The sequence below is a fragment of the Sus scrofa genome, chromosome 14 (genome assembly GCF_054392235.1).
Source record: "Sus scrofa isolate SSC_HxYL_T2T_F1_AM1 chromosome 14, Sscrofa_HxYL_maternal_Yorkshire_Landrace_v2.0, whole genome shotgun sequence".
Classification (NCBI taxonomy): Eukaryota; Metazoa; Chordata; class Mammalia; order Artiodactyla; family Suidae; genus Sus; species Sus scrofa.
Window position 1 is genome coordinate 45,851,354 of NC_139396.1, and position 23,529 is coordinate 45,874,882.

At 49.5% G+C, this 23,529-nt stretch overlaps 1 protein-coding gene across 21 annotated transcripts in view; it reads left to right on the plus strand.

The window, feature by feature from the left end:
• RIMBP2 (RIMS binding protein 2) overlaps positions 1-23,529 on the plus strand; it is a 339,454-nt gene that overhangs the window by 273,792 nt on the left and 42,133 nt on the right. For all 21 annotated transcript variants that reach the window (XR_014825816.1, XM_084993473.1, XM_084993468.1 and 18 more), the window contains 4 exons: positions 1,749-1,799; positions 13,563-13,767; positions 20,226-20,371; positions 21,936-22,012. Coding sequence is in view for 20 of the 21 variants with exons in the window: in XM_084993473.1 (XP_084849599.1) it covers positions 1,749-1,799; positions 13,563-13,767; positions 20,226-20,371; positions 21,936-22,012 (479 nt within the window). In the remaining variant the exon portion in view is untranslated. The remainder of the gene's footprint in view (positions 1-1,748; positions 1,800-13,562; positions 13,768-20,225; positions 20,372-21,935; positions 22,013-23,529) is intronic.

A 23,529-nucleotide genomic window follows, 5' to 3' on the forward strand; every position in this document is an offset into this window, starting at 1 on the left:
TTAATTTGCTAGGTTCTATTCACTTCCTAGCTCTGAAAAGCCTCATTGGAAATATGTGAGAATGAAAATGCATATGAATGAACTCTATGGAAATCTCAGGCTACTTTTCATTTTTAGTTTGCTCTGGGGAGCCAAGTCCTTCCCTCCTTCTGACTCACAGAAGTTTTCACATGAACTTAACAAGTAGAAGCTGTTAAGATGGCACCTGCTGCCTTATTTAGGATGTTAACTATTCTCTTAATTATTCTCCAGGCACCTGGAGAAAATCTTCCTCCAAAAATGAAAATTCAAAGTGTAAATCTCAATGTAATACATGGATCTTTCTTCGCGCTCACAGTTTTAAGAGGCAGCTACCCTATGGCCTCAGGAGAATATACTCCTTAAAGGTGGAGTTTTGCTGCTTCATTGGGAGTGTTTGTGAGACCTAGAGACCAGTTTGATGGGCTGCATCAAGGTGGCAACATGGGTCAGGCCTTTCTCCTCTGTCTTATGACATCGCACTCTCTCACTGCACTTTGGGGTCTCCAACTTTAAAATCTTTAAAAATCAGTTTGCAGTCTCATTCATTAGGACTCTTGGTTTCAAATGACAGAAAACTCTTTTTGAAAGAAAAAAAGAGCACTGAAAAATCTTGCTTCAGATACAGCTGGATCTAGGATCCAGACAAACTGGCTTCAGATATGGTTGAACCCAGCACTTCCTAAACCCCATTAGACCTCCATTGCTCTCCTGCTTCTGCTCTTCTCTGCCTTGGCTTCATTTTTGGTTACCATGTGGAGGCCCCCGGCTGCTCTAGACTTGCCCCTCATGGTGGCAAAATGGCTGCATCTGCTCCAAATTCTCTTCCACTCAGCCTCAAGTGCCAAAGGCAAGGGGTCTCCCTTCCTCCCAGCATTCCTAGGCAAAGTCTCTTTGTTCTAGTTGGAGTATATACCCACCCAGTTAACCAATCACTGAGAGTCTAGAATTGTTCTCAGGTACTCGGTGGATCCACAGCAAACTCAGGCCCTCTTCTCAGAAGACAGTTCCAGACAGGCAAACACAACAGATATTGGCTGTCATCACAATCATAGAACTTCAGGGACTGTGAGGACAAGAAATCACAACGTTGCATCTCAGTTTTGTGTGAACTCATCATTTGGCCCAGGCGGGCAGTAGCCCTCCTGAGAAATTCCTTTAGTGAAACTTGTGTAATTTCTTATTCTGTGGAGCAGATGGCTTTGCATCAGGTAATTTGAAGAGGGCAGCCCGCCTGTTACAGCTGAGCATCTGAGAGCCTGGCAGCTCAAGACCTCCAGGGCAGCCTCTCCTTAGGGCCTAGTGGGATGTCAACAGATCTTCAGTCATCCAGAGGTCAAGTTCAAGTGACTTTACTTTGTTTCTCAAGCAGTTAAGGACATTTGAGAAAATAATGCTGCTTCTAGAGGCTTAGGAAAGAAGTATCCTGCTGTTCTGGGTTCAGCCACCATCATGCGTGACCCCTTCTCAGGAACAGAATCAGGAGCTCCCACCCTCACGCACCACCCTAGTCCCACCAGCCTCCCCATTCTCTGCACTTTCCAGGGAATCCGGAGGCACGTTCCAGTTTTTACAATGAGCATCAAAATCCATTCCATCCTTGCCCAGAGGGAGAGACAAATGAGAACTGATTTAGAGAACCTAGGGGCTTATTGAAGGGAAAAAAAAAAATCAATCTTCTCTTTTCCTGCCTTTCAACACTCACTCTTGTCTTTTTATTATCAAAAAAGGCTCAGGTTGAAGCTAAGAAAGAACATGAGGGTGCAGTGCAGCTGCTAGAGGTAAGTGAACCAGCCCAGCTGGCTTTTCTTCTGGGGGGGTGAATGAGGTGGGTGGAGGGGGTTGTGTTAATACCTCGTAGACGTAATAGCTAACCTACTGAGTGCCCGCTGGGTACCAGTCACTTGTGCTGTTCACACATCCCCCACGTGTCGTCAGCATGAGCAACCTATACCACAGGAGCCCTTATGATTCCTATTTTACACGTGAAGAAAGGAAGCATAGAGAGGTTGAGCAACTTTCCTGTGGCCACACAGTCAGCATCAGATCTGTGGGTCTTGGATGTGGTCTCCTCTCCTCTGCTGGCTCCTCTTGGATGGAAAGTGAGGAAGGCCAGTCCATTCACTTGCAGGGCAAGATCTTCTCCAGAAGAGGGGGTAGACCATTCTGATGGGCGTCAGATGGTGGGGAGGGCAGATTTTAAGTGACAGCATTAATCTCAAGGAAGGATTTGGCATCTGGAGAGGCATTTGCTGTTTTTAGGGAAAGGATGACCAAGGGGATCACAGCAGTGACCACCATCCAGGTGCTGCCACGGGCACTGTCCCTGTGAGCACAACAGGAGTGACCCTTCCCTGCCACCCAGAGGCCTTTTTTTTACTGACCCTGATGGTGGGGGCTGGGCAGAGAAGTGGCATCAAGTCCCATCAGTGTGGGTGGCATGGCAGGGTGACCACACTTCTATTCCTGCCTAGTGGCCTTAGGTCAGCCTCCTCAGGAGCAGGGGTGGGGAATCTCATGGGGTCATCTGGGGACTTTTGCCCTTGGCCTTCCTCATGCATAATAAATGGACATAAGGAGCAGGCCAGGCCTTCTACCTGCTGAGGACAGAGGTCACATGATTATTGACCCCTCACTACATTCACAGCAGCAGGGGGTGGTGGCAGGGCATGGGGGTCACCCCAGGCAGCTTCCTCCCTGGTTCCATCACGTCAAGAAAGGCCAGGAAGGGGAGTTCTTACTATGGCTCAGTGGTAACGAACCCAACTAGCATCCATGAAGACGCAGGTTCAATCCCTGGCCTCACTCAGTGGGTTAAGGATCTGGTGTTGCCATGAGCTGTGGTGTAGGTTGCAGACATAGCTCAGATCCTGCTTTGCTGTGGCTGTGGTGTAGCCTGGCAGTTGTGGCTCTAATTTGACTCCTAGCCTGGGAACTTCCATATGCCACAGGTGAGGCCATAAAAAGCAAAAAAAAAAAAAAAAAAAAAAAAAAAAAATGCCAGGAGGTCCTTTCCCCTGGGCCATCTCTGCATAGGGGAAGCACTTATCCTCTTTGAAATGACCTTGTCCCTTGTCCCCAGGGGAACAGGAACCACTTACAGCAGAATATATGCCTCTCTTACATTGCCTTTTAACATCTATTCCCCCCACAGGAAAAATGTTTTCACCGTTAGCATCCTAGATATTAAAATTGATTTTTTGAAAGCCTCCATTAGCTAATGAATATCATGAGGGCCAAGAGGATAAATCGTAGGTGGGAAAATATATAACCCAGGAGAGTGGAAACAGACCTCCTAACGGCCATACATCTTCCTGAAAAATCATTTCATTCCCCTTTGCCCAGATGGCCCACCACCCTTTGATTTGCATCCTCTCCCGGCTGGAAGTGTAGTTTCTTTTTTCCCAGCATCCAAAACCCATTGATCTGATCTTCAGGGTTGTTTGAATCTGCTTTCTGAGCTCCTGCTCTGTGGCAGTCCTGCTGAGGTCACATCATCTGGTGCTGGTGGCAGTGCCTGCCCTGACACGTGGGGATAGCTGAAATGTGCTTTGGTTTGAAAAACAAGAAAAGCTGATGCAGAGGTGCCGAGAGTCTGTGTCTTCTTTTATTCACAACCTCTTCCTGTTATTGTGTCTTGCTTTGCTTTTCATCCAGAACACGCTGGACAGCATGCAGGTATTTTAGGGAATTATATCTGCCCCTCTCTGTGTGCTTGGTAACGATTTTTCCCACTCATGGACCAGCCGTGCGCCCCTGGGTCCGCTCAGTCCGCCTCTTCTTCCGCAAATGGGTGGCTCAAGGGCATCTGCTGATACACTTGTGGGCACCCGGGGCTCTCTGCTGTAATCTGGGCATCGGGGCCCAGTGTTCTATTCTCTAAAGTGATGAGCAGGCCCAGTGAAGCCGGCTTCCATCCTCAGGCTGGAAGGGCATTCCAAGAATTCAGATGACCACAGAGAGGAGAGGTGTTTGCATGGCCCTCGGGCCAGCCATGTACTTGTGAGCCCTGACCGAGAGCCTAGAATTTTGTGGTTCAGTCATCAGAATTCAAACCTTGCACCTGAGTGGTCCCTCTCCTGTGTCATGGGCCAGCAGCCTGTTGGGGGGGGGGGGGCTTACTTGTTTCTCTGGCAGCTGCCTGGAGGAGGAAGAGAAGTGAGTTGTCTCTCCAAACGGAGTTTTGAGCCTTTTCCAAAACTCTGAGTTTGGCCGTGAGTTTGTAGAACCGATGGCTTTCCTCATTTTTGTATGGGTGGTTTTCAAACTGGGGTTCCTCAACCTGCAGAATCAGCCTCACCAGGGAGCTCGTTAGAAACACAAATCCTGGAGTTTCTGCTGTGGCGCAGTGGGTTAAGGATTTGGCCTTTTCGCAGCTGCGGCATAGGTCACAAATGCAGTTCAGATTGCATCCATGGCCCAGGAACTTCCGTATGCTATAGGTACGGCCAGAAAGAAAGGGGGAGGGAGGGAGGAAGGAAGAAGAAACACAAATCCTCAGGTGGTGCCCAGGCCCTGCTGAATTAGAAACTGGGGGTGGGGGGGGGCAGAAATCTGCATTTTAACCAGCCCTCCAGGTGGTTCAAAAAGCATTGTTTAGAGAGTCTGCTAGGCTAGTTACAGGAAGGAGAAATAGCAGAAAGGGTAAGTCCTCTGGGAATCGGCCCATCCTAGTTCAACACCTTTGTCACCTGAATCTCCAACCTACTCATGTGCACTGGCAGTGCTGACCAAGAATAACCGAAGAGAGAGACCCCGCCCTCCAGACCACCACAGAGCATCCCTAGCAGGCAGTGTATTTTTCATTTAGAAGTTCAAGTTCACGGTCTTGGTGTCTCCCAAAGGGCAGGCTGAGGACTTCCCTTACTCAGATAGTCTCCTAAGCAGATCAACCCCCTTCCTTGTGCAGCAGGAGATAACATAGAGTGACAGAGGAGGGCTGGCTGCCCCAGAAAACCCAAACACTCACAGGTACAAATCCAGTTCTGCGGGCATCTCTCAGCCCTGTTTTCTGATGAATGAGTGAGTGGCCAGTGTCATGGTCTGTGCATGTGGGTCAGAAAAAGAATTTTCCAGATTCAAAGCAAAATGAAGCAAAGACAATTTTATTGAGGCAAGAGTCACTGTTAACACAGCGGGCCAACTTCCTGATGATCAGTGAGAGCCAACCCCGGGCCTGTGGTCATGTCTTGTTTTTATGGTCCAGGCAGAGGAGAGGTCTCAGGATACATCTGCTGACCTGCTGATTGGTTAGGAAAAAAAAGGGGCCTTTGCTGGCTGGTTGGTTGGGGGTGTATAATGCCCCTATGGGGGTGGGGTGAAGAGTGGGCCACATGCCTTGTAGGGGGCAGGAAGGAGCAGTCCAGGTTGCTGGGGTGGGGAGATCCTCAGGAACACTGTAACACTTAACAGCAAGACAGGGGGGATCATGAGAGTCTGGTAATTCTTATCTCAGCCGGAGGCTTTTTGAGTTTTATCTCATTGGAGAGGACTTGAAGTTCCACAGCCAGGATGTTTGGGGCTGAGAGGAGTGGGGATGTCTTTATTCCTGGTCAGGATGCCCCAGGACTGATCTAGGCTGGCCTGGGGTCTTAGCAAAGACAGGGGTCAGGAGTCAACTGAGAATAGAACAGAGCTTTTCAGAATCAGGAACGGAGAGCTCTATATGCAAAGAGCCTAAGGGTAGGGACTGTTCCAGATGCTACTAGTTACCTAGCCTTCTTGGCACTTTACGAGGGTGTTAGTTCAAGACCAAGAAGCAAAAGAAAATAGTTATAATGACAACAATTATTGTGCCAACAGCAATGTTTACGGAACCCTTCCTCTGAGCCCCCCGCTGTTCTAAGGGTGTCTATTTAGGAGACAACAGATGTATTTTCCTGCCCAGTCTGCATGACAACCAGGGGAACCATGGGCTAAATGCCTTGCTCAAGGCCACAGAGCAAGTCAGGGACTGAATCTGGACTTTAACTCCAGGAGTTTGATGCCAGAATCCAAACCCTCTGCCGCTGCTGGGCAGCATCCCTTGACCTCGGAATCCTGACCTCCCTCCGAGGCAGGGTCAGCTCTCCTGCCAGCAAAGCTGTACCACAAAGTGCCTGGTGGGTCATTTCTCACAGCAGCCAGACTTGGAAGCACTGGCACTGCAGCCTGCCTGCCCTTCCCTGGCAGGAGCAGAGACAGAAACGCATATCTCACAGTCACAAGTGACAAGTGTGACAGAACGTAATCCTTTTAAAACCAGCCAGTGAGATTGACAGTGTCATCTTCATTTTACGGATTAGATAACCAAGGCACAGAGACACTAGGCCACCTGCCAAGAGCACACAGCTCCTAAGAGCAGAGTGTTAGCCATGTTGAGAATCCGAAAAGTGCACAGATCAAGAAGTTTATCCTTTATGCTTTGCATTCAGATCTCTTGGGAATTCTTTCCTCCAGGACTTGTGGTGGGTGTGGGGTCTCTGCTCCCCTGGAATAGCCTTGGCAACCCTGTACCTAAGAGCCTTAGCTGTAGGATGAAGTTGTTAGGGACAAAGAAACTGAGAATGCTCAGGTATTTGGGGGTTGAGACATCCTACACTTTCTCTCCTATTGCCTCTCCTTCCCAGCTTAGTTGGCATCTCAAGGGCAAAGCTATAGCAGTGGGCAGTCCCGGGTTCTGAGGCCCCATCAGCAAAAGGAGTTCATTTGTACATAGGGTACTGAAATTGACAGCATCTATGACTGGAACCTAGCCAGAACCCAGATAGGGACTTCAACCCATATGCTGTGACGTGAACCCAGCCTAAACTCAGATTGGAACTTGAACCCATGTGCCGGGACTCAAACCCAGCCTAAAACCAGATTGGGACTTGAATCCACAGTTTTTAAATTAGAATCACTCACCCAGTGTCTGGACTTACTGAGGTTCAGGTTCTTTGTGCCTCAGCACAGAAGGAATTCAGCAAGAGACAAGAGTGATAGGCAAGAAGTAGATTTATTACGATAGGAGGCTTGTGAGAGATGCAAGCGGGCAGGCAAGGAGGCTCTTCCTTGAGGATCAGGCTATATTTTTATCATCCAAGGGGAGTGGGGGTGGGAAAAGACCACCTCTTCTTCTTTATTGGAGTAATAGCTCCCCCTTTGTACCTGGTAACAGAGTGTTTAACCCTATAAGGTCAGACTAGGACTGTCCTGGTGCTTATTCAAATCAGCAGAAGGGTGGTCCTCAAACTCCTAACCTTTGTCTGAACCTGAATGCAGACCTCACCCCATCCCCCACCCAAAGACCTGAGACACATCCTGCGCCTCTGCTTGCCTGTTTTGGATGGCTTTCTTGAGCAATTATTGACTTAGTGATCCCCAGAAGTTCCCTAGGTTTCCCTCTCTATGGTCCCCTACTGGGGCTTCTACAGCTACCTGTGTGACTATCCTACTCCATCCCTATCAGTACTTCTATGACAAATGCCTGTCTATACAGGAGCAGGAAGCCTCTCCTGATTCAGACCCCAGCCCCCACCCCTGCAGAATTCACTGTGCCTTCATTGGGCACTTTGATAAATGGATAAATCCTATGAACCAGAGCCAACCCTCAGGATTTTGGTAGTGTTGAATCCATACACACTATCGGAGGCAAAACATTAATCAAAGAGTTATCTTCCCTAGAGTGTCCCCTTGCTTATTGCTTTGTTGCATTTTAGTATCAAGATTGCATCATCTTGGAAAGATTCTGGAATTCAGAACAATTTCTTGCTGAGATCCTGGAATTCAGAGCCTGTACAGATGGATCTCTGGGGTGTTCCTGTGTATATTATAGTTGCAGGCAAGAGTTAGCGCAAGTTGGATATTAAACTGGCAGCGGAAGGTATTTCTTAACTGGGAATCAATGTGAAGAAAGAATATGGAGAGATTTTCAATGTCTCTGGCTGATAATAATTCTAACATACTTGCACAAGCTCCAATGCACCATCACGCTTTTGCCGAAAACAGAAATTCGGTCATCTGAGAAGGAACGGTGATTGGGTTACTACTTAGCTGTCCCCCTGCCGGTCGGTGTCCTTTGCCCACAAAGGATGAGAGATCTTAGTTTCTGCCTATGGAGCCCTGACCATACCCGCCAGCGTCTGGACTTAGAATTTGCCATTGTTCTGGAAAGCAGCTTCCCCTGCCCCCCACTCTATAGATGAAGAAACCGAGGCTCACTGAGTTCACGTGACTTGCCTTCAAGTCTCCTGAGTGAGTGAGTGAGCGAGCGGTGCATTCAGGATCTAGATGCAGACAAGAATTCCCACAGTGGCACAGTGGGTTAAGAATCCGACTGCAGTGGCTTTGGTTGCTGTGGGGGGTTTGGGTTCGATCCCTGGCCCTGTGCAATGGGCTAAAAGATCCAGCATCAAGTGTGGCCATAAAGAAAAAAACGTCTAGACACAGCCCAGAGCCTGGAGTCAGAGAAGCCTGGGTCTGTCCTGCCACTTACTGACCTTGGCCTTTAGTCCCTCTGGCCTTGTTTTCCTCACTCATACGACGAGTTCATACCAACTTACCGCATGGAGTCTCTCTGGCCATCAGTAATCATGCATATAAAGCCCCTGGCAGGACCCAGCACATAGTAGGTACACAGTAAATAATATATAGCATCACAAACATAGTTTACACCGAATAACACTGCACAGAACAACTTGCTCCCATGCAGGGTGACCCAGTCTGCCCTGGATGCCCCCTGGTTTTGCTGCCCTGGCCTGATTGTCCACAGTGTCCCTTGACTCTCAAAATGGTCCTAGCTTAGATGCTAATTATGGGGCACAGAACCCTGTTCCTCCATTCCCCTTAAGCCCAGAAGTTAAATGAGAAATCTAGACTGGAGGAACTTGAGAATGCTGGCAGACATGTCTCTGATGTGTTTTCCTTCATCTTCATAAATACCCACTTCCAAATTTGCAAGTCTCTGCTGTTTATTCCAATTATAGTTTACTTGCCCAATGACTGTACCATCTGTTCCCTCTGAGGTCAGGACGCAGCCACCCTCCACTCCCGAAGCTGCAGGTGGCGGGTCTCTAGGGTGTGAGAAACTCAGGCACTAGGGACATGAAAGCCACCAGGTTAACTCAAGCAGGCGTGGTACTGCCCCACCAGCCTCACCATCCACAGGGAGACCCCAGTGCTCTGAATCCTAAAATAAATATTGACATGGAAATAAGCCAGCTGGGGCTGGACAGCGGGGCTGCTGTTTTCCTTCTGTATCGTTTGAAAGCAGTTCCTTCTACTGGAGGCTCGGGGGCCATTGGAGACACTTTGCACCAGCTACCAGGCTCAGTATCAGCGACCCAGCCTCTCCCAGCTGCAGCCTGGCCTGGACGGGGTGTCCTTGAAGGCTCTGGAAGGAAAACCTGCCCCTTCCCTGGAAGAGGGAAAAAGCAGCAAAGCCTGGTGAAGTTTCCAGAGGGAGCACTCATCTATGTGATGTTCTTTGGGGTTCATGGATTCCTAATTCTCATCTACTAGTCATTTAGACCTTTCCCCCTGAAATTAGTGAGAGCAGGCATCTGCAAGCCCCAGGCTTCTGGGAGTTGACATACTGCTTGAAGCCATTGCCTTGGATTCAGATCAAAGAGGAGAAACAAAGCAAAGAATTGAACAATAAAGTGCGGACAATCAGGTATGATCGTGCTGGGCTCTTAGAATCTCTGGGGTAGGAATGTGAGGTGGGAGGGGCTTAGCCTTGCAGCTTTGCTCCCAGGTCACAATGGAAACAGGTCTCCGTTGTGTTGTCGCACACACAGGGGCAGACTGTGTCTCGCCATCCCTTGCTGATGAGCAGGCACAAAGTGGCCACATCCCTCTTCTCTGTCCTCTCAAGGGCTTCCACCTCCAGCTCCCACAGAAGTGGACACGAGGTTCTGGTGGCCTCAGGCAACTAGAAATCCTCTGACCCCGAATCTGGACACAGGACCCAGCCTTGCGTGCCATCCTCAGGTCTTATGCATTATTCATTCCAAGATGCAATAGCGCTCAGATAGCCCATGTTTTGAATACCTTTAATTTCACCAGTGAATGCCTATTTCCCCTTCATCACAGCTAGGAAAAAGCGCATCATTTCACCATGTTTTCCCTGATAATGGCCACAGTAACAGGCGTGCCTGGGGCGTTGATGGAATTATATGAAGATGCTTCCTTCCTAACATCTGTGTTAACCCTTCCTAGGGTGGAATTCTCAATTACAGCACCAATTGCCCCAGAAAGTTGAATTGCCTAGGACATGTACTCTCCATCCAGAAGGATTATAAATTATAGATCCTGGAGCCTCCTGGTCCCAGACTCTGTGGGGATGATTCTGCGTGTCTGGGACTTAGGTGCATGCAGCTGGAGGCCATCCAGCCCAACCTGAATGGTGCTAGGATTGCTTCCCAGCAGCCCCCAGGCCATGTCCATCTCTCCATGATCCTTGCCATGCGAGACTGTTTATAAGCCTTCAAAATGCCTGCCAAATCTTAACGATTGAGAGATTTTTCCGTTAAAATGAAGCTTCTCTTGGAAGCTTCTCATGTTCTGTCCCAAGAGCATGTTCCCTAGAAATTTTTCCCACGGTTGGGCTGGACCGATGCTGAGAAACAGATGCCCCTGTAGACAGAACACACACCCGGGTTCACTGTGGTCCCTTGAGATGCTGTGGGTTGGCCCCTGCCCTTCCTCTTATGGGCCTCCCTCACCGCCTCAAGGATATCCAATATACACCACTGGTCTGACATCAGGTCTGATCCACCTGCTCCCAGGACCCTCCCCTCATCACTCCCATCAGAGCCAGCAGTCTTTCCTACTGAGCCAGCTGCTGGGGAGAAGGGTCATCACAGTCCCCATCAGGGAAGGAGACCTCTGAACAAAGGAACCCTCCCCAGAAGGGGAGCCTCGGAGAGCTTGGGTCCTGGACTGGCCAGCAGTAATTGCCAGGGGATGAAGTTCACAAGACCATCTCAAATGCACAGTCCAGCGCCTCTGTGTGAGCCCTGGCCTCTCTCCTAGGTCTGAGTCCCGCATGGCCAGCTGGAAGCACCCACACACCACTGCCCTACCCCAGCAGATCCAGTCAACAGCTCCAGCCGGGCCTCTGTTTCCATGTGCATCAGATGCTCGACTTCCCGCTCCTCTACCCATGAGGCTCCCGGGATCTCAGCTACTTTGCTTTTAACACTCAGGGCAACTTGATCTGGTGTTCTGTCCCTGCACACCAGCTGTTCATTCACTGCCTTTGAAATTGTCACCATAACCATGTACCACCTACATTATTATTTCATTTCTTTAAATTTGTTCACTTTCTAAAACTTTCTGTTTTGAAGCAACTTTAGTTTCACAAGAAGTTACAAAAATAGCACAGTTCAGGGAGTTCCCGTTGTGGCTCAGCAGGTATCTGACTGGTATCCATGAGGATGCAGGTTCGATCCCTGGCCTTGCTTAGTGGGTTTAGGATCTGGTGTTGCCATGAGCTGTGGTGTAGGTCACAGTTGCGGCTCAGATCCTGTGTTGCTTTGGCTGTGGTGTACCCCCAGCCTGGGAACTTCTATATGCTGCAGGTGTTCCCCCTCCCCCCCGCCAGAAAAGGGTAGTTTATTTATAATGTGCCAATTTCTGCTGTACAGCAAAGTGACCCAGTCATACATATACAAACATTCATTTTCTTATATCATCCTCCATCACGTTCTGTCCCAAGAGCGTGTTCCCTCTGCTGTACAATATGAAAAATCTATCTGCTTTTTGAGTCAGGTCATTTTGTACACATACATCAAGGATTTGATTGCTGGCTGTGTTTTTCTCGGGCACGTGAAAATGAATACATGGTCATTTAAATGGTGTTGGTCCACAACCACCTGGCAGCATACCTGGATGGACAGGTGAGCTCAGGGCTCTTCTCACACCCTCCTTGTCCAGGGCTGGGTGGTTGGCAGCTATATTTGAGGACCCTGTTTGTCCTCCAAGGCCTATGGGGCAAATGCCTGGTCTTCAGGGCTGAGTGGGGAGAACCAGATCCTTGGCCTTGAAGTATCTATGTCACCTTCCTGCTCTGGGGTCAGAGCTGCTTCCAGGCAGGTGCTGCATCTCACTGATGGGGGGTGGGGGATCAAGGCAGGGGGTGGATCCGAATTTCTCTCCACCTCCCCACATGGGCCCTGGGTCCCCCTGGTGTCACTTCTGTGCCTTGTTGGTAGAGGCCGTGATCACAGCCAAGCTCAGTCAGCCTTTTAAAAGAAGAATCCTATTGAGTTTTTCTTTTTTTTAATGAATTGAAGAAATTAATTCTAGGTTTGGGATTGGTTCAGTCTATTTGTAGAATTCCATGATCTCAGACACAAATAGCATTTCATTTCAGCCTAAGGAGCTGAAAAGCTTAAAGCTAGTGGAGGGAAAGAAAGGGAAGCGAGGAAGAGGGTGCGGACTTCTGAGCCCTCAACCGGGCTGAGGGTCAGCCTGCCATCATCCTGCCTCCCTGCGTGCACACGTGAAACCAGACATCTGTGGAGCCCCAACTTGGTAACAAGCTCTAGTCCAAATGCTGAGGATACAGAAGGAAAGAAGCAGACAAAAAGTCCTGCCTTCATGAAGCTGACATTTTGGGCAGGATACCAGACAATGTACACAGTATTTTCTGTTTATTACAAGGTTAAGTGTAGACCTTGGTTCCCCAGGGAGGGGAGAGGGGCTGGCTCATGCCTGCCCAACTGAGAACCAGGAGCAGGCAAAGATGGGGGAGTTTGTGGGGGAGCAGGGGAGGGAGGGATACCTCTCACCTCCCTGAAGATCCTTAGATGTCTCTCCAGTGTCTGCAAACAGCAGCAGTGTTGCTAATCTAGTCCAGCAGAGAGCAATCCCCTTTATGGCTAAGTTGGTGTAATTTGGGTTCTGCAGTGGTAGGGGCAGGGCCCCCACAGAAAAATTTCACTCACGCATTAGCCACTGAGCCGTTCTCCTGAGGCTGGGCTGTGCCTCACGCTCCAAATTTCAAGCAGCTCTGTTGAGATGTGCCAACCGCCAAGTGCCCAGGCTGCACGCAGAACCCAGAACAACCCACGGTTGGCTGGGATCTGAGTGACTGTAGAGTTTCTTGGCACCTGTGCTTTTCCACATTCATCCTGCAGGGGAACCTGGCCGATGGCTGGACTGCACAGGAAGCTTGGTTTTCTCAGCCGCCATGCTCACATGGAGGCAGGAGGCAGCTCCTGGCCCCTGCTCCATGGGTGCAAACACATGTGCAAACATGCAAACACAATGCACTTTTATGTGCAAGGGTGCACACACAGGTGCACCTGTGCACACACATAATGCACGTTCATGTACACAGACAAACACGCGGATGCAAACGTACACATATATAAACATAGTGCACTTCATGTATATAGACATGCACACACACTGTCATGAACAATGTACACAAGGCAGTAGTCTTGTACGCATGGGTACAACCAACATGCACACACAAGCCCATATGTCCCCACCTACCACACACTCATGTGCAGACACACAGGTCCCCAGCAGCCAGGGTTACTTGCTGACCAAGTGTCTGGGCCTCTGCTGCGCAGTGCAAGGTTCGGGAGCTGGAGGAGAAATGTCGGACGCAGAGTGAGCAGTTCAGCCTGCTGTCCCGGGACCTGGAGCAGTTCCGGCAGCACGCTGGCAAGATCGACCTGCTGGGCGGCAGCTCCGTGGCCTCCCTGGATGTCCCTGGGTCCCCTAGCAAGCATTTCCCAAGGTTCATGAACGGACTGGCTCCCTCCATTGGCAAAGGTAAGTACCTAGACCTCCCATCCTCCCACCCGGCCAGCAAGCTGGGCACAGCCAACGTGTAAGTGACAGAGCCTTGTACAACTGTGGCAACCCCACACATATTGCAGGACTTAGGGTGATTCAAGGAAGCTAGTGTTTCCTGAAAACATCCTTGGGGCCAGACCCTTGCTGAGGACTGAACGGGTATCCAACAGTGTGACATCCACAGGCTGTGAGCCCCATTTTACAGATGAGACAGGCAGAGGCACGTGGCAGGTCCTGCAACCAAACAGCAAGAAGGGACTAGGACCAGGGGTGTGGCCAGTCGGGTTTCTCAGCTTTCCTTCTTTTCCCTCTCTTCACCCAGCGACGTCTTGATGACACTGTGATGTACTTGGAACTTCGGTTCCACCAAAAGCAGTGATAGTAATAGCGGTGCATGTGACTGCTTTCCCATCGCATTGGTGTTCAGGAAGCAGTGTAGGAAGTAGGGAGGTTTAACTTGATGTGGTTGCAGGGGATTTAGCCTTCATCACAGGTGAAGTGATCACAGAGGCATTCACTTTAACCTCAGGGGAGGTTCCCAGTGCAGGTGACGAACTGCCTGCTCAGTCAGGGACTTTCCAGTGAAGATTAAATGGGTCACAGGCCCAGTTTATATACCTGTAAAACAGTTGATTTTTTTTAAATGTAGGGAATGGAGTTCAAGTTGTGGCCCAGTGTATTAAGAACCCAACATCGTCTCCTTGAGGATTCAGGTTCGATCCCTGGCCTCCCTTAGTGGGTTAAGGATCTGGCATTGCCACAAGCTGCAGCATAGGTCACAGATGCGGCTCAGATCCTTTGTTACTGTGGCTGTGGCATAGGCTGGCATATCCAATTCAACCCCTAGCATGGGAACTGCCACATGCTGCAGGTATGGCAGTATGATGAAAAGAAAAATGTAGGGGAGATAAGTGCCAGAACCTCACTTTGGAATTCCATTTAAAAAGAATTTCCAGACTTCTAGTTCTTACCAGAACATAGGATAAGTTCTCTGGAATGCTTTGCAATGTTAAAATGAGGTGATGCTGCATATATCTTGATATATAAAGTTTCCCTTTTTAAATTTTTTTAAGTTTTATTGAAGTATAGGTGATTTACAAAGTTGCGATAGTTTCTGCTCTACAACCAAGTGATTCAGTTATACATACACACACATTCATTCTCTTTCAGATTCTTTGCCCATACAGATGATCACAGCATATTGAGTAGAGTTCCCTGTGCTCTACAGCAGGGCCCCACTGGCCAATCATTCCATATACAATAGTGTGCATATGCCAGTCCCAACCCCCCCATCCATCCCTCCCCCACACCTGTTTCCCTTCTTATCTCACCTTCCCACTCCCTTCCTATGCTGCTCACATGTTAGAGAGGATGCTAAAAGGCCACGAAACACAAAATGAGGGAGTGGGGGGAGGAGATCTAACCACCTCCCTTACAAGTTCTGGGCACATGGTGCCTCCTGGCTGTGTTTGGGTACCAAGGGTGTGATGCTGAGCAGATGGCCAGGTCCTGTATGGAGCCCCTCTGGTTGGGGGGTGGGGACACAGACAAGACAGGAGGGGACAGATGAGTGACCAGGCAGCCTCCCACTCAGACAGACATGGGAGGCCAGGTGACAAACTAGAGAGTGCCCCAGGGCTACTTCGAGGGAGGTAGGAGAAGGCCGCCTCCCAGAAATGACATTTGAGCCCTGAGACGGGAAGGGTAAGCCGGAGTGAGACAGATTCTCCAGCTCCCACCAGATGAGATGGTTTGGGGCTGGGTGCTCATGTGAGCCTGGCCACGCACATTTCTTAGGGTCCCTAGGCCCCCAGCACAGTCAACGAGTCCTGGGACTCAGCATGTGTATCCTTCTGGCTCAGACTTGTTACAGTGACATGGGACCGCCACACAGTGGGTCCTGGGGGAAAGAAGATGGGCCCACAGGGGGAGTCCATGTGAAAACATCTCAGGCTCTCTCCCTCCGAAAGGGCCGCCTGGGGCACCTGCTGTGCAGCGGAAAATGCAGCCACACGCAAGACATCAACAGGCTTGCCCAGTAGAGGTGCAGTGTCCAGGGTTCACTGGGGGCAGGTCACGTGAGCACCTCTGCCTGGCCCAGAATCCCAGGCTGCCAGAGAAAGGCAGGTGTGGTGAATAGAGTCTAGTCCCGGGGAAATGCCCTCATCAGTTAGGGAACCTTTCACACTGGCATCAGGAACATTTAGAGGCTGAGTTCCTGGATGCAGCCAAGGCTGAGTGGCAGGCAGGCACCCCCCCCACCCCCGCCCCGGTGTGAACTCCTTTCGGCACATGTGAATGTGTTCATCTAGGCCAAGTGTGTGGGTCAGTGGATGGTAAGCAGGGATTTACCTGAGTGAATCAGTGTTGAGATTGATTAGAGAAGGGATCTGAGTCATGATGGAAGAAAACGGACACTAAGAACAAAGCAAACAAAACCAAGAGAGGACTGTCTCTACTAAGGGAGCTGCTTAGATCCTGGTAGAAGAACAGGTTTGGGAGTTCCCATGGGGGCTCAGCAGCTTAATAACCCCGTCACAGTCTCCGTGAGGATGAGGATTTGATCCCTGGCCTCGCTCAGTGGGGGGCTAAGGATCCTGTGTTGCCATGTGCTGTGGTATACGTCGCAGATGCAGCTTGGATCCGGCATTGCTGTGGCTGTGGTTTAGGCCAGCAGCTGCAGCTTTGATTCGACCCCTGGCTGGGGAACTTCCATACTCTGTAGATGTGGCTGGAAAAAGGAAAAAGAAAAAAAAAAAAAAAAAAGGAACAGGTTTACACCAAGGCTTCTGTTTAGCCATGTGGAAGAGCTATCACGGTAACTAACCAGTTCTTTTCCTTTTCCTTTTTTTTTTTTTTTTTTTTTTTGTCTTTTTTTTTTTTTTTTTGTCTTTTTAGGGCTGCACCCACAGCATATAGAAATTCCCAAGCTAGGGGTCGAATGGGAGCTACAGCTGCCGGCCTACACCACAGCCACACAGCAATAATGGATCTGAGTCATGTCTACAGCCTACACTGCAGCTCATAGCTCATGGCAATGCTGGATCCTTAACCCATGAGTGAGGCCAGGGATCGAACCCATGTCCTCATGGATGCTAGTTGGGTTCATTTCCACTGAGCCACAATGGGAACTCCCTGACCAGCTCATTTAATAGACTGCTTACCCTGCCCACGAGAGGCCCCAGCTGGCAAGGCCAGGCACCCTTGGCATCACCCTCCAGCATCCTTGCTGGGCCTGCCTCCCTCGGCCATGAGAGGAATGCCTGTAAGAGGGCTTCCTTGCACAACCCCAAAGTCCTCCTCAAGGTCATTTTTTTGACAGACGGTGGCCGGGGCCCCTTTAAGGGTAAGGGTGACGGGGAGCTCGATGCTGGGATGGCCTTTCCTTCTTATGAAGGAGGGGAGTGTACTGGGGGGAGGAGGGGCAGTGCTGGTACAGGCTAGATCAGCACAAGGTTGAGGAGGACCAGGAGCCCTGGGGGGCTCGCCTCCTGTGCAGTGGAGTCAGGTCTACAGCAGGCGAGGTGGAAATCACACAGGGATAGGATGATCCTGGAGATCTGCTGGGAAGAGGCGCCTCAGCTCCCAGGACCGCCCATGCCCACCCAGTTTCCTTCCAGGACGGGAGCTGGGTTTGGGTGCACCCAGATAAAGTCATTAATTTGGATGCAGTGGCCATATTTTCCAGAAAAATACATGTTTTGAAGGATTCTAATCAGGAAGGAGTGGGCTGTTCATACCATGAGGGGCAAGGGGAACCAGCGCTGCTGAGGGCGCTGGGAGATTTTGTCTCTCATCTCACATTGACTCAGAAGGGCAGGTAAAATCTGCCACACACAACAAGTCATTTTACTCTAGAGAACTGGATTCATTGACGTGAAATGGGAATATTCATTTCACCTTTACTGTGAAAAGGTGCAGCTCTGATTTGTCACCTTCTGCGATCATGGGGCCAGTGTATCAGTCAGGACGAGCTAGGTTCAGCTGCAGGAATAAACATCCCCCAAATTTCATGGACTTAATGTACCCACAAGGCTCTACCTTGATCAGGCCCCAGGTCCTTCTCAGGCTGGCTCGGGGGATGGGTTCTGGGTTCCACACTGTCTTCACAGTGTGCCTCGTCTGTATGGAATGTTCCATCACAGGGCAGAGGAAGTGTAACAGATTAGACACTGACTCAAAAAAGCTTCTGCCCCAAAGTGGGACGCAACACAGGTCATTGGCTGGGACAAGCCATGTGTAGGAGTTACCCTCTTTTGTTGCTTAGAGGAAGGGAATGAAACATTGATCTGTAGCACTCAGCATCCCCTGGCCAGGTGCCACCCTCAGCTGGCTTTGGAAAGCCATTCATCCAGCACATATTTACTTTGCACCTGCTGTACCCCATGTGCTACTGTAGGCATCAGGGGTTGTGGGCAGTGATGGTAGGCTGCTCTCAGGGATCTGGCCTTCTGGCTGAGACCCCTGTCTACTCCAGCATCAATTCTCTGCCACAGTGATGCTTCCCCGCAGGTGTCTTCATCAGGTCAGGGTCCTGGGGCTCTGTAGGGATGACTTCAATGCAGCCTCTGTGGGGACACTCTGCACCACTATTTGTACTTCCCGATTTGGGTTCAGGAAGTCAGCTTCTGCAGGGGAGTGGTTCCTGTGATGTGAGGGCTGCAGCCAGAGGCTAGGCAAAGCCAGAGAGGAGTGTCTATAATCCACTGGGCCTCGAGAATGCAGGGAAGCCTTCTGTATCCCACATCTGATTCTCAAAAGCACACCTGACTCAGAGTTCTCTTTGTGGGCTCATCAGGTTAGGAACCTGACGTAGTGTCCATGAGGATGTGTGTTCAACCCCTGGCCTCACTCTGTGGGTTAAGGATCCTGCGTTGCCGTGAGCTGTGGCATAGGTCACAGATGCTGCTCAGATGCAGTGTTGCTGTGGCAGTGGTGTAGGCCAGCAGCTGTAGCTCTGATTTGACCCCTAGTCTGGGAACTTCCATATGCCACAAGTGCAGCTCTAAAAAAGAAAAAAAAAAAAAAGAAAAAAAAAAGCACTCCTGACTTTACTCTGACAGGCCCACACAGGTCAAGGTCCTCAGTTCTTCCCCATGTGACCAGGGCCCTGTAGCCCCATGAGGACAGGACGGGCAGAGAAATACTTCGGTCAGAGTGAGTCTCTTGTCACAAGTATGTCCAAGCCTGGCCATTTGGTCACTTTGTGTATATGTCAGGAATCTTTCAGACATAAGTGACAGCACAGCTGACCGAAACCAAAGTGAGTAAAAAGGGATTTATTTTTCATGTAGAGTAGATGCAGAGCCAGCAGGTTTAGCTTCAGGTACAGCTGAAATCAGGGGCTCCAGCCATGCCACCTGGACTTGGTTCCTCCCACTTTTACAGCTCCTCCTTCTATGACCAAGCTCCATTCTCAGTGTGGCAGTGTGGCTGAAGTATCACTGAGTCTCATCTCCTCTCAATTTAAAACAATTTTTGACAATTTTTCTTTTTTTTTTTTTTTTTTTTTGCTTTTTAGGGCCTCACCCGAGGCATATGGAGGTTCCCAGGCTAGGGGGTTGAATTGGAGCTACAGCTGCCGGCCTGTACCACAGCCATAGCAACACAGGATCTGAGCCGCATCTGCAGCCTACACCACACCTCACGGCAACACCAGATCCTTAACTCACTGAGTGAGGCCAGGGATCGAACCCACAACCTCATGCTTCCTAGTCAGATTCGTTTCTGCTGTGCCACGATGAGAACTCCAACAATTTAAAAAAAATAAACGTTATTGGAGTGTTAGCTTACTTACAATGTTGTGTTAGTTTCAGGTGTACAGCCAAATGAATCAGCCATGCATATACATGTACCTCCATTCTTTTTCAGATTCTTTCCCCATATAGGCTATCACATTGTATTGAATAGATTTCCCTAAGCTATAAGAGTAGGTCCTTGTTACTGATTGATTTTCTGTATATAGTAGCGTGTATATGCCAATCCCAACCTCCCAATCCCTCCCTGCCCCCACCCATGTTTCCCCTTCAGTAACCATATTTTGGTTCCAAAATCTTTGAGACTGTTTCCATTTTGTGAATAAGTTCTTTTGTATCATTTTTCATTTCCTCTCAATTTTAAGCCCAGGAAAAAGGAGAGCTTCTTTGCCCATGACTCCACTAAGTTCTCTCTGACTGATCTTTCCCATCTCGTGGGCAGCACCCCCATCTTCACGCAACAGAAGTGGACTCTGCCAGAAGGACGGTCCAGAGCGGGGTGGGGGATGGGGTCAGACCTTTCTATGTAGATTAATCATGGGGGATGGGTGGATCCCGAAGTGAAAGTCAAAGGCTGATACCAAAGCTCTGGAAAGATACAGGGGGAAGGCAAATGTCCACCATGCTTTTATGACTTCCTCTGTGTTTTTCTTCAAATTGCTCCAATATCCTGTCCAGGTCAGGAAAGCTCCATTGGAAGCCGAGCTGTGATTGGTGAATATATCCGGCCCCTCCCACTCCCGGGTGACAAGCCGGAGTCTCTGTCCGTCAAGCCCACCTTTCTGTCAAGATCTGGTGGCCCAAGATGCAGATTTGAATCAGACGTGAGTCCTGCCCTGTGGAGACAGCTGGCCCGCTGCACTGTGAAGCAGGCCGTGGATGTTGGCAGCCCTCCCTCCTACTCTTTCTTCCGTGTCTCCCTCCTCTTCCTCCTTTTCCTGCCCTCATCCCTTTGCTCCCATTTACCCATCTTCCATGACCTTGTGCTGAGGTGTGAGGGCCCTGCATGCACAGACAGGGGGGCCCTGCTTTTATGGGGCAGAATGACCACAAACAGGTCAACACCTAAAAGTCAGGTAACAGTTAGTGTCATGAACCAGAAGGATGAGGCAGAGGGCATCCCTCCTCAGAATAGCCAGGGGCCATTCATGAGAAAAGGGACCCAGGGAAGCCACTTAGACTGCAGAGGAGCTGGGAGGTGAGGAGGTGAATTGAGGCCACAGGGAAGCTCCTGATTTTTTGTCCAAGTCCAGGGGGAAGCCACTGAAAGGCCCTAAGATGGGAAGTGAGGTGGTCTGACTTCCACGGAGTTTGGGGGTGTGTTAGGAGGAGGGACCAGTCTGGAGTCCTGACCTTCTTCTGGGGAGGGGGATGCACACAAAGGCTCAAGGTCACTCCTACCCTGTCCTGGGAGGAAAAAAATGCCCAGTGCCCTCTCCTTCCCTCCCCTGACCCCAAGATGGTTGTAGCAGGTGTAAGGAAACATCTGTAGGCAGCGTCTTCATGCTCTGCAGACTCAGGTCAGCAAAGAGGAGCAGGGTTGGGAGGATCATGAGGAAGAAGCTGGTGTCATTTCCATGCAGGATTCCCCAGGAGCACTGGCTACCATCCACATGTAGCTGAGCCCTTGCAAGCTGAGGGCACAAATCATTGCCTAACTTTGTCCTCCAAGGAGCCTAGCAGGGTCTGGGACAGTGACCGTCTCAGGCCTTAAATTACATGGGGTGGTGGCAAGGTCCTCACCTCATTTGAGTCCAATCTGGGTGTGGGGAGATGAGGTCTTTTTTTTTTAAAGTAGCTTTTGTTTGTTTATATTAACATATAGTTGATTTACAATATTTTATTAGTTTCAGGTGTAGAGCATAGTGATTCAGTATTTTTGTAGATGATACTCGATTATAGATTACTACAAGGTAGTGGCTATGATTCCCTGTGCCGTACAATAGATTCTTGTTGCTTATCTCTTTTGTGAGAGTAGTGTGTATCTATTAATCCCACATCACTAATTTATCCCTCTCTCATCCCTCCCCCTTTGGAAACCAGAAGTTTGTTTTCTCTGTCTGTGAGTCTGTTTCTGTTTTGTATATACATACATTCATTTGTATTATTGTTAAGATTCCACATATAAATGGTATCATCCAGTATTTTGGGAGATGAGTTCTTTAATAATGTCTTCTGTAGGGCCAAGGAGCCCAAATGAGGGACCTGCCCCCCACTCTGGGTCATGCCCAAGACAGAGAATGAGGATGTGGTAGCGTCTTATGAGGGTTCTGCCATCTGAGGCTGAAAAGCCCATGGGGACCATGGAAGGGAGTTCCTGTGTGTTTTCAGCATGATACGTGAAGTCTACAGCTTCAATAACCTGGAGATCCCTTGTGTCTTTAATAGATGGATAATGAACGGAATTCCAATACCTCCAAGCAGAGATATTCTGGGAAGGTCCACTTGTGTGTTGCCCGTTATAGGTAAGAGTACTGACCTCTCTGCACCCTCTGAAGACCCATGAGTGTGGGAGGCCCCAGGGCAGGTGAGGTGATGGGTGTGGGAATGCATCGTGAGCCGAGGGGTCCCTTCCTGGGCACCAAGAGAAGGTGGGAAGCTCTGCCAGGCTTTGGAGGATGGCAAACGTTTGTTTTGATAGAATGAGTTTGGATAGTGTGTTAGTTTCCCACGGCCACCGTGAAAAACTACCACAACCAGGTGGCTTAAAACAACAGAAATCCACCATCACCACCCCAAAATTTTAAAATGATGGGAGTTCCCTGGTGGCCTGATGGTTAGAATTCACTGCTTTCACCCCTGTGGCCCAGGGTTCAATCCCTGGTCTGGGAACAGAGATCTCACATCAAGCCACAGCACAGCACAGCCAAAAAAAAAAAAAAATTAAAGAATTAAAAAAAATTTTAGGAGTTCCTGTTGTGAACCTGACAAGTATCCATGAGGATGCAGGTTTGCTCCCTGGCCTTGCTCAGCATGTTAAGGTTAAGGCTGCCCCCATGGCATATGGAAGTTCCCAGCCCAGGGATCAAATCCGAGCTGCAGCTTTGACCTATGCTACAGCTGTGCCAATGCCAGATCCTTAAGCCACTGTACCACAGTAGGAAATCAATCCCTCTCCTTTTTATAAAGACCCCTATACTTGGATTAGGGCCCACCTCAAGTCAAGTATGACACCATCTCAACTTGATCACACTTGAAAGACCCTATTTGGAAACAAGGTCACCTCCACAGGGGTCAGGAATTAGGACATGAACACTTCTTTGGGGGACCCAATTCACCCCACATCAGGCAGCAAGCTGAAACTCAAAGTGGGCCACCCTTTTCCAGAACCTGCTGCTTGGTGCTTTTCCAGCATCCTCACTCTCTGACCAGTGCCTGGGCCAGACCACGCAGCTGGTACAGCCGCGAGCTGATCTCTTCTGGCAGGACCCATGTGTCTGTGTCCTCTGACAGTTAACGGGGGCCCGTCTGGCCACACACCACCCTCCTTGTGGTCACCACCTGTCGGAGGCCAGCTCCAGCGGCCAGGGAGTGTGCACTTCCCGATCGGAGAGGGATGCGGCGTCAGCGAATGTACAATTACGGAGACAGCCTCTTTGTCCCTTCTTTCAGGGCGCTGGACTGCTCAAATTTTTATTGGCATAAGTGGTTGATTATATAGACAGCTTTTTGCTACAGATTACATCACAGTGTTAAAAGTACATTGGTTAAATATTATGTGGTATAGCAGCTATACATCATGTTTTAAGATCTTTGTTTTAACTAAACTTAGTGGGTACAATTTAGGGGCAGTTAGGTACAATAGATCTTGTTTTAAGATCTCTATCTTAACTAAACTTAGAGAGTACAATTTAAGGGCAATTAGGTACCATACATCGTGTGGAAAGGAGGAGACAGTACAAATCATCCCATGGCCAGCCAGTCTTTACAATTTGAAAAGTTCACAGACACAAGAATTTGGCATTCACAAACCTTGTTTGTA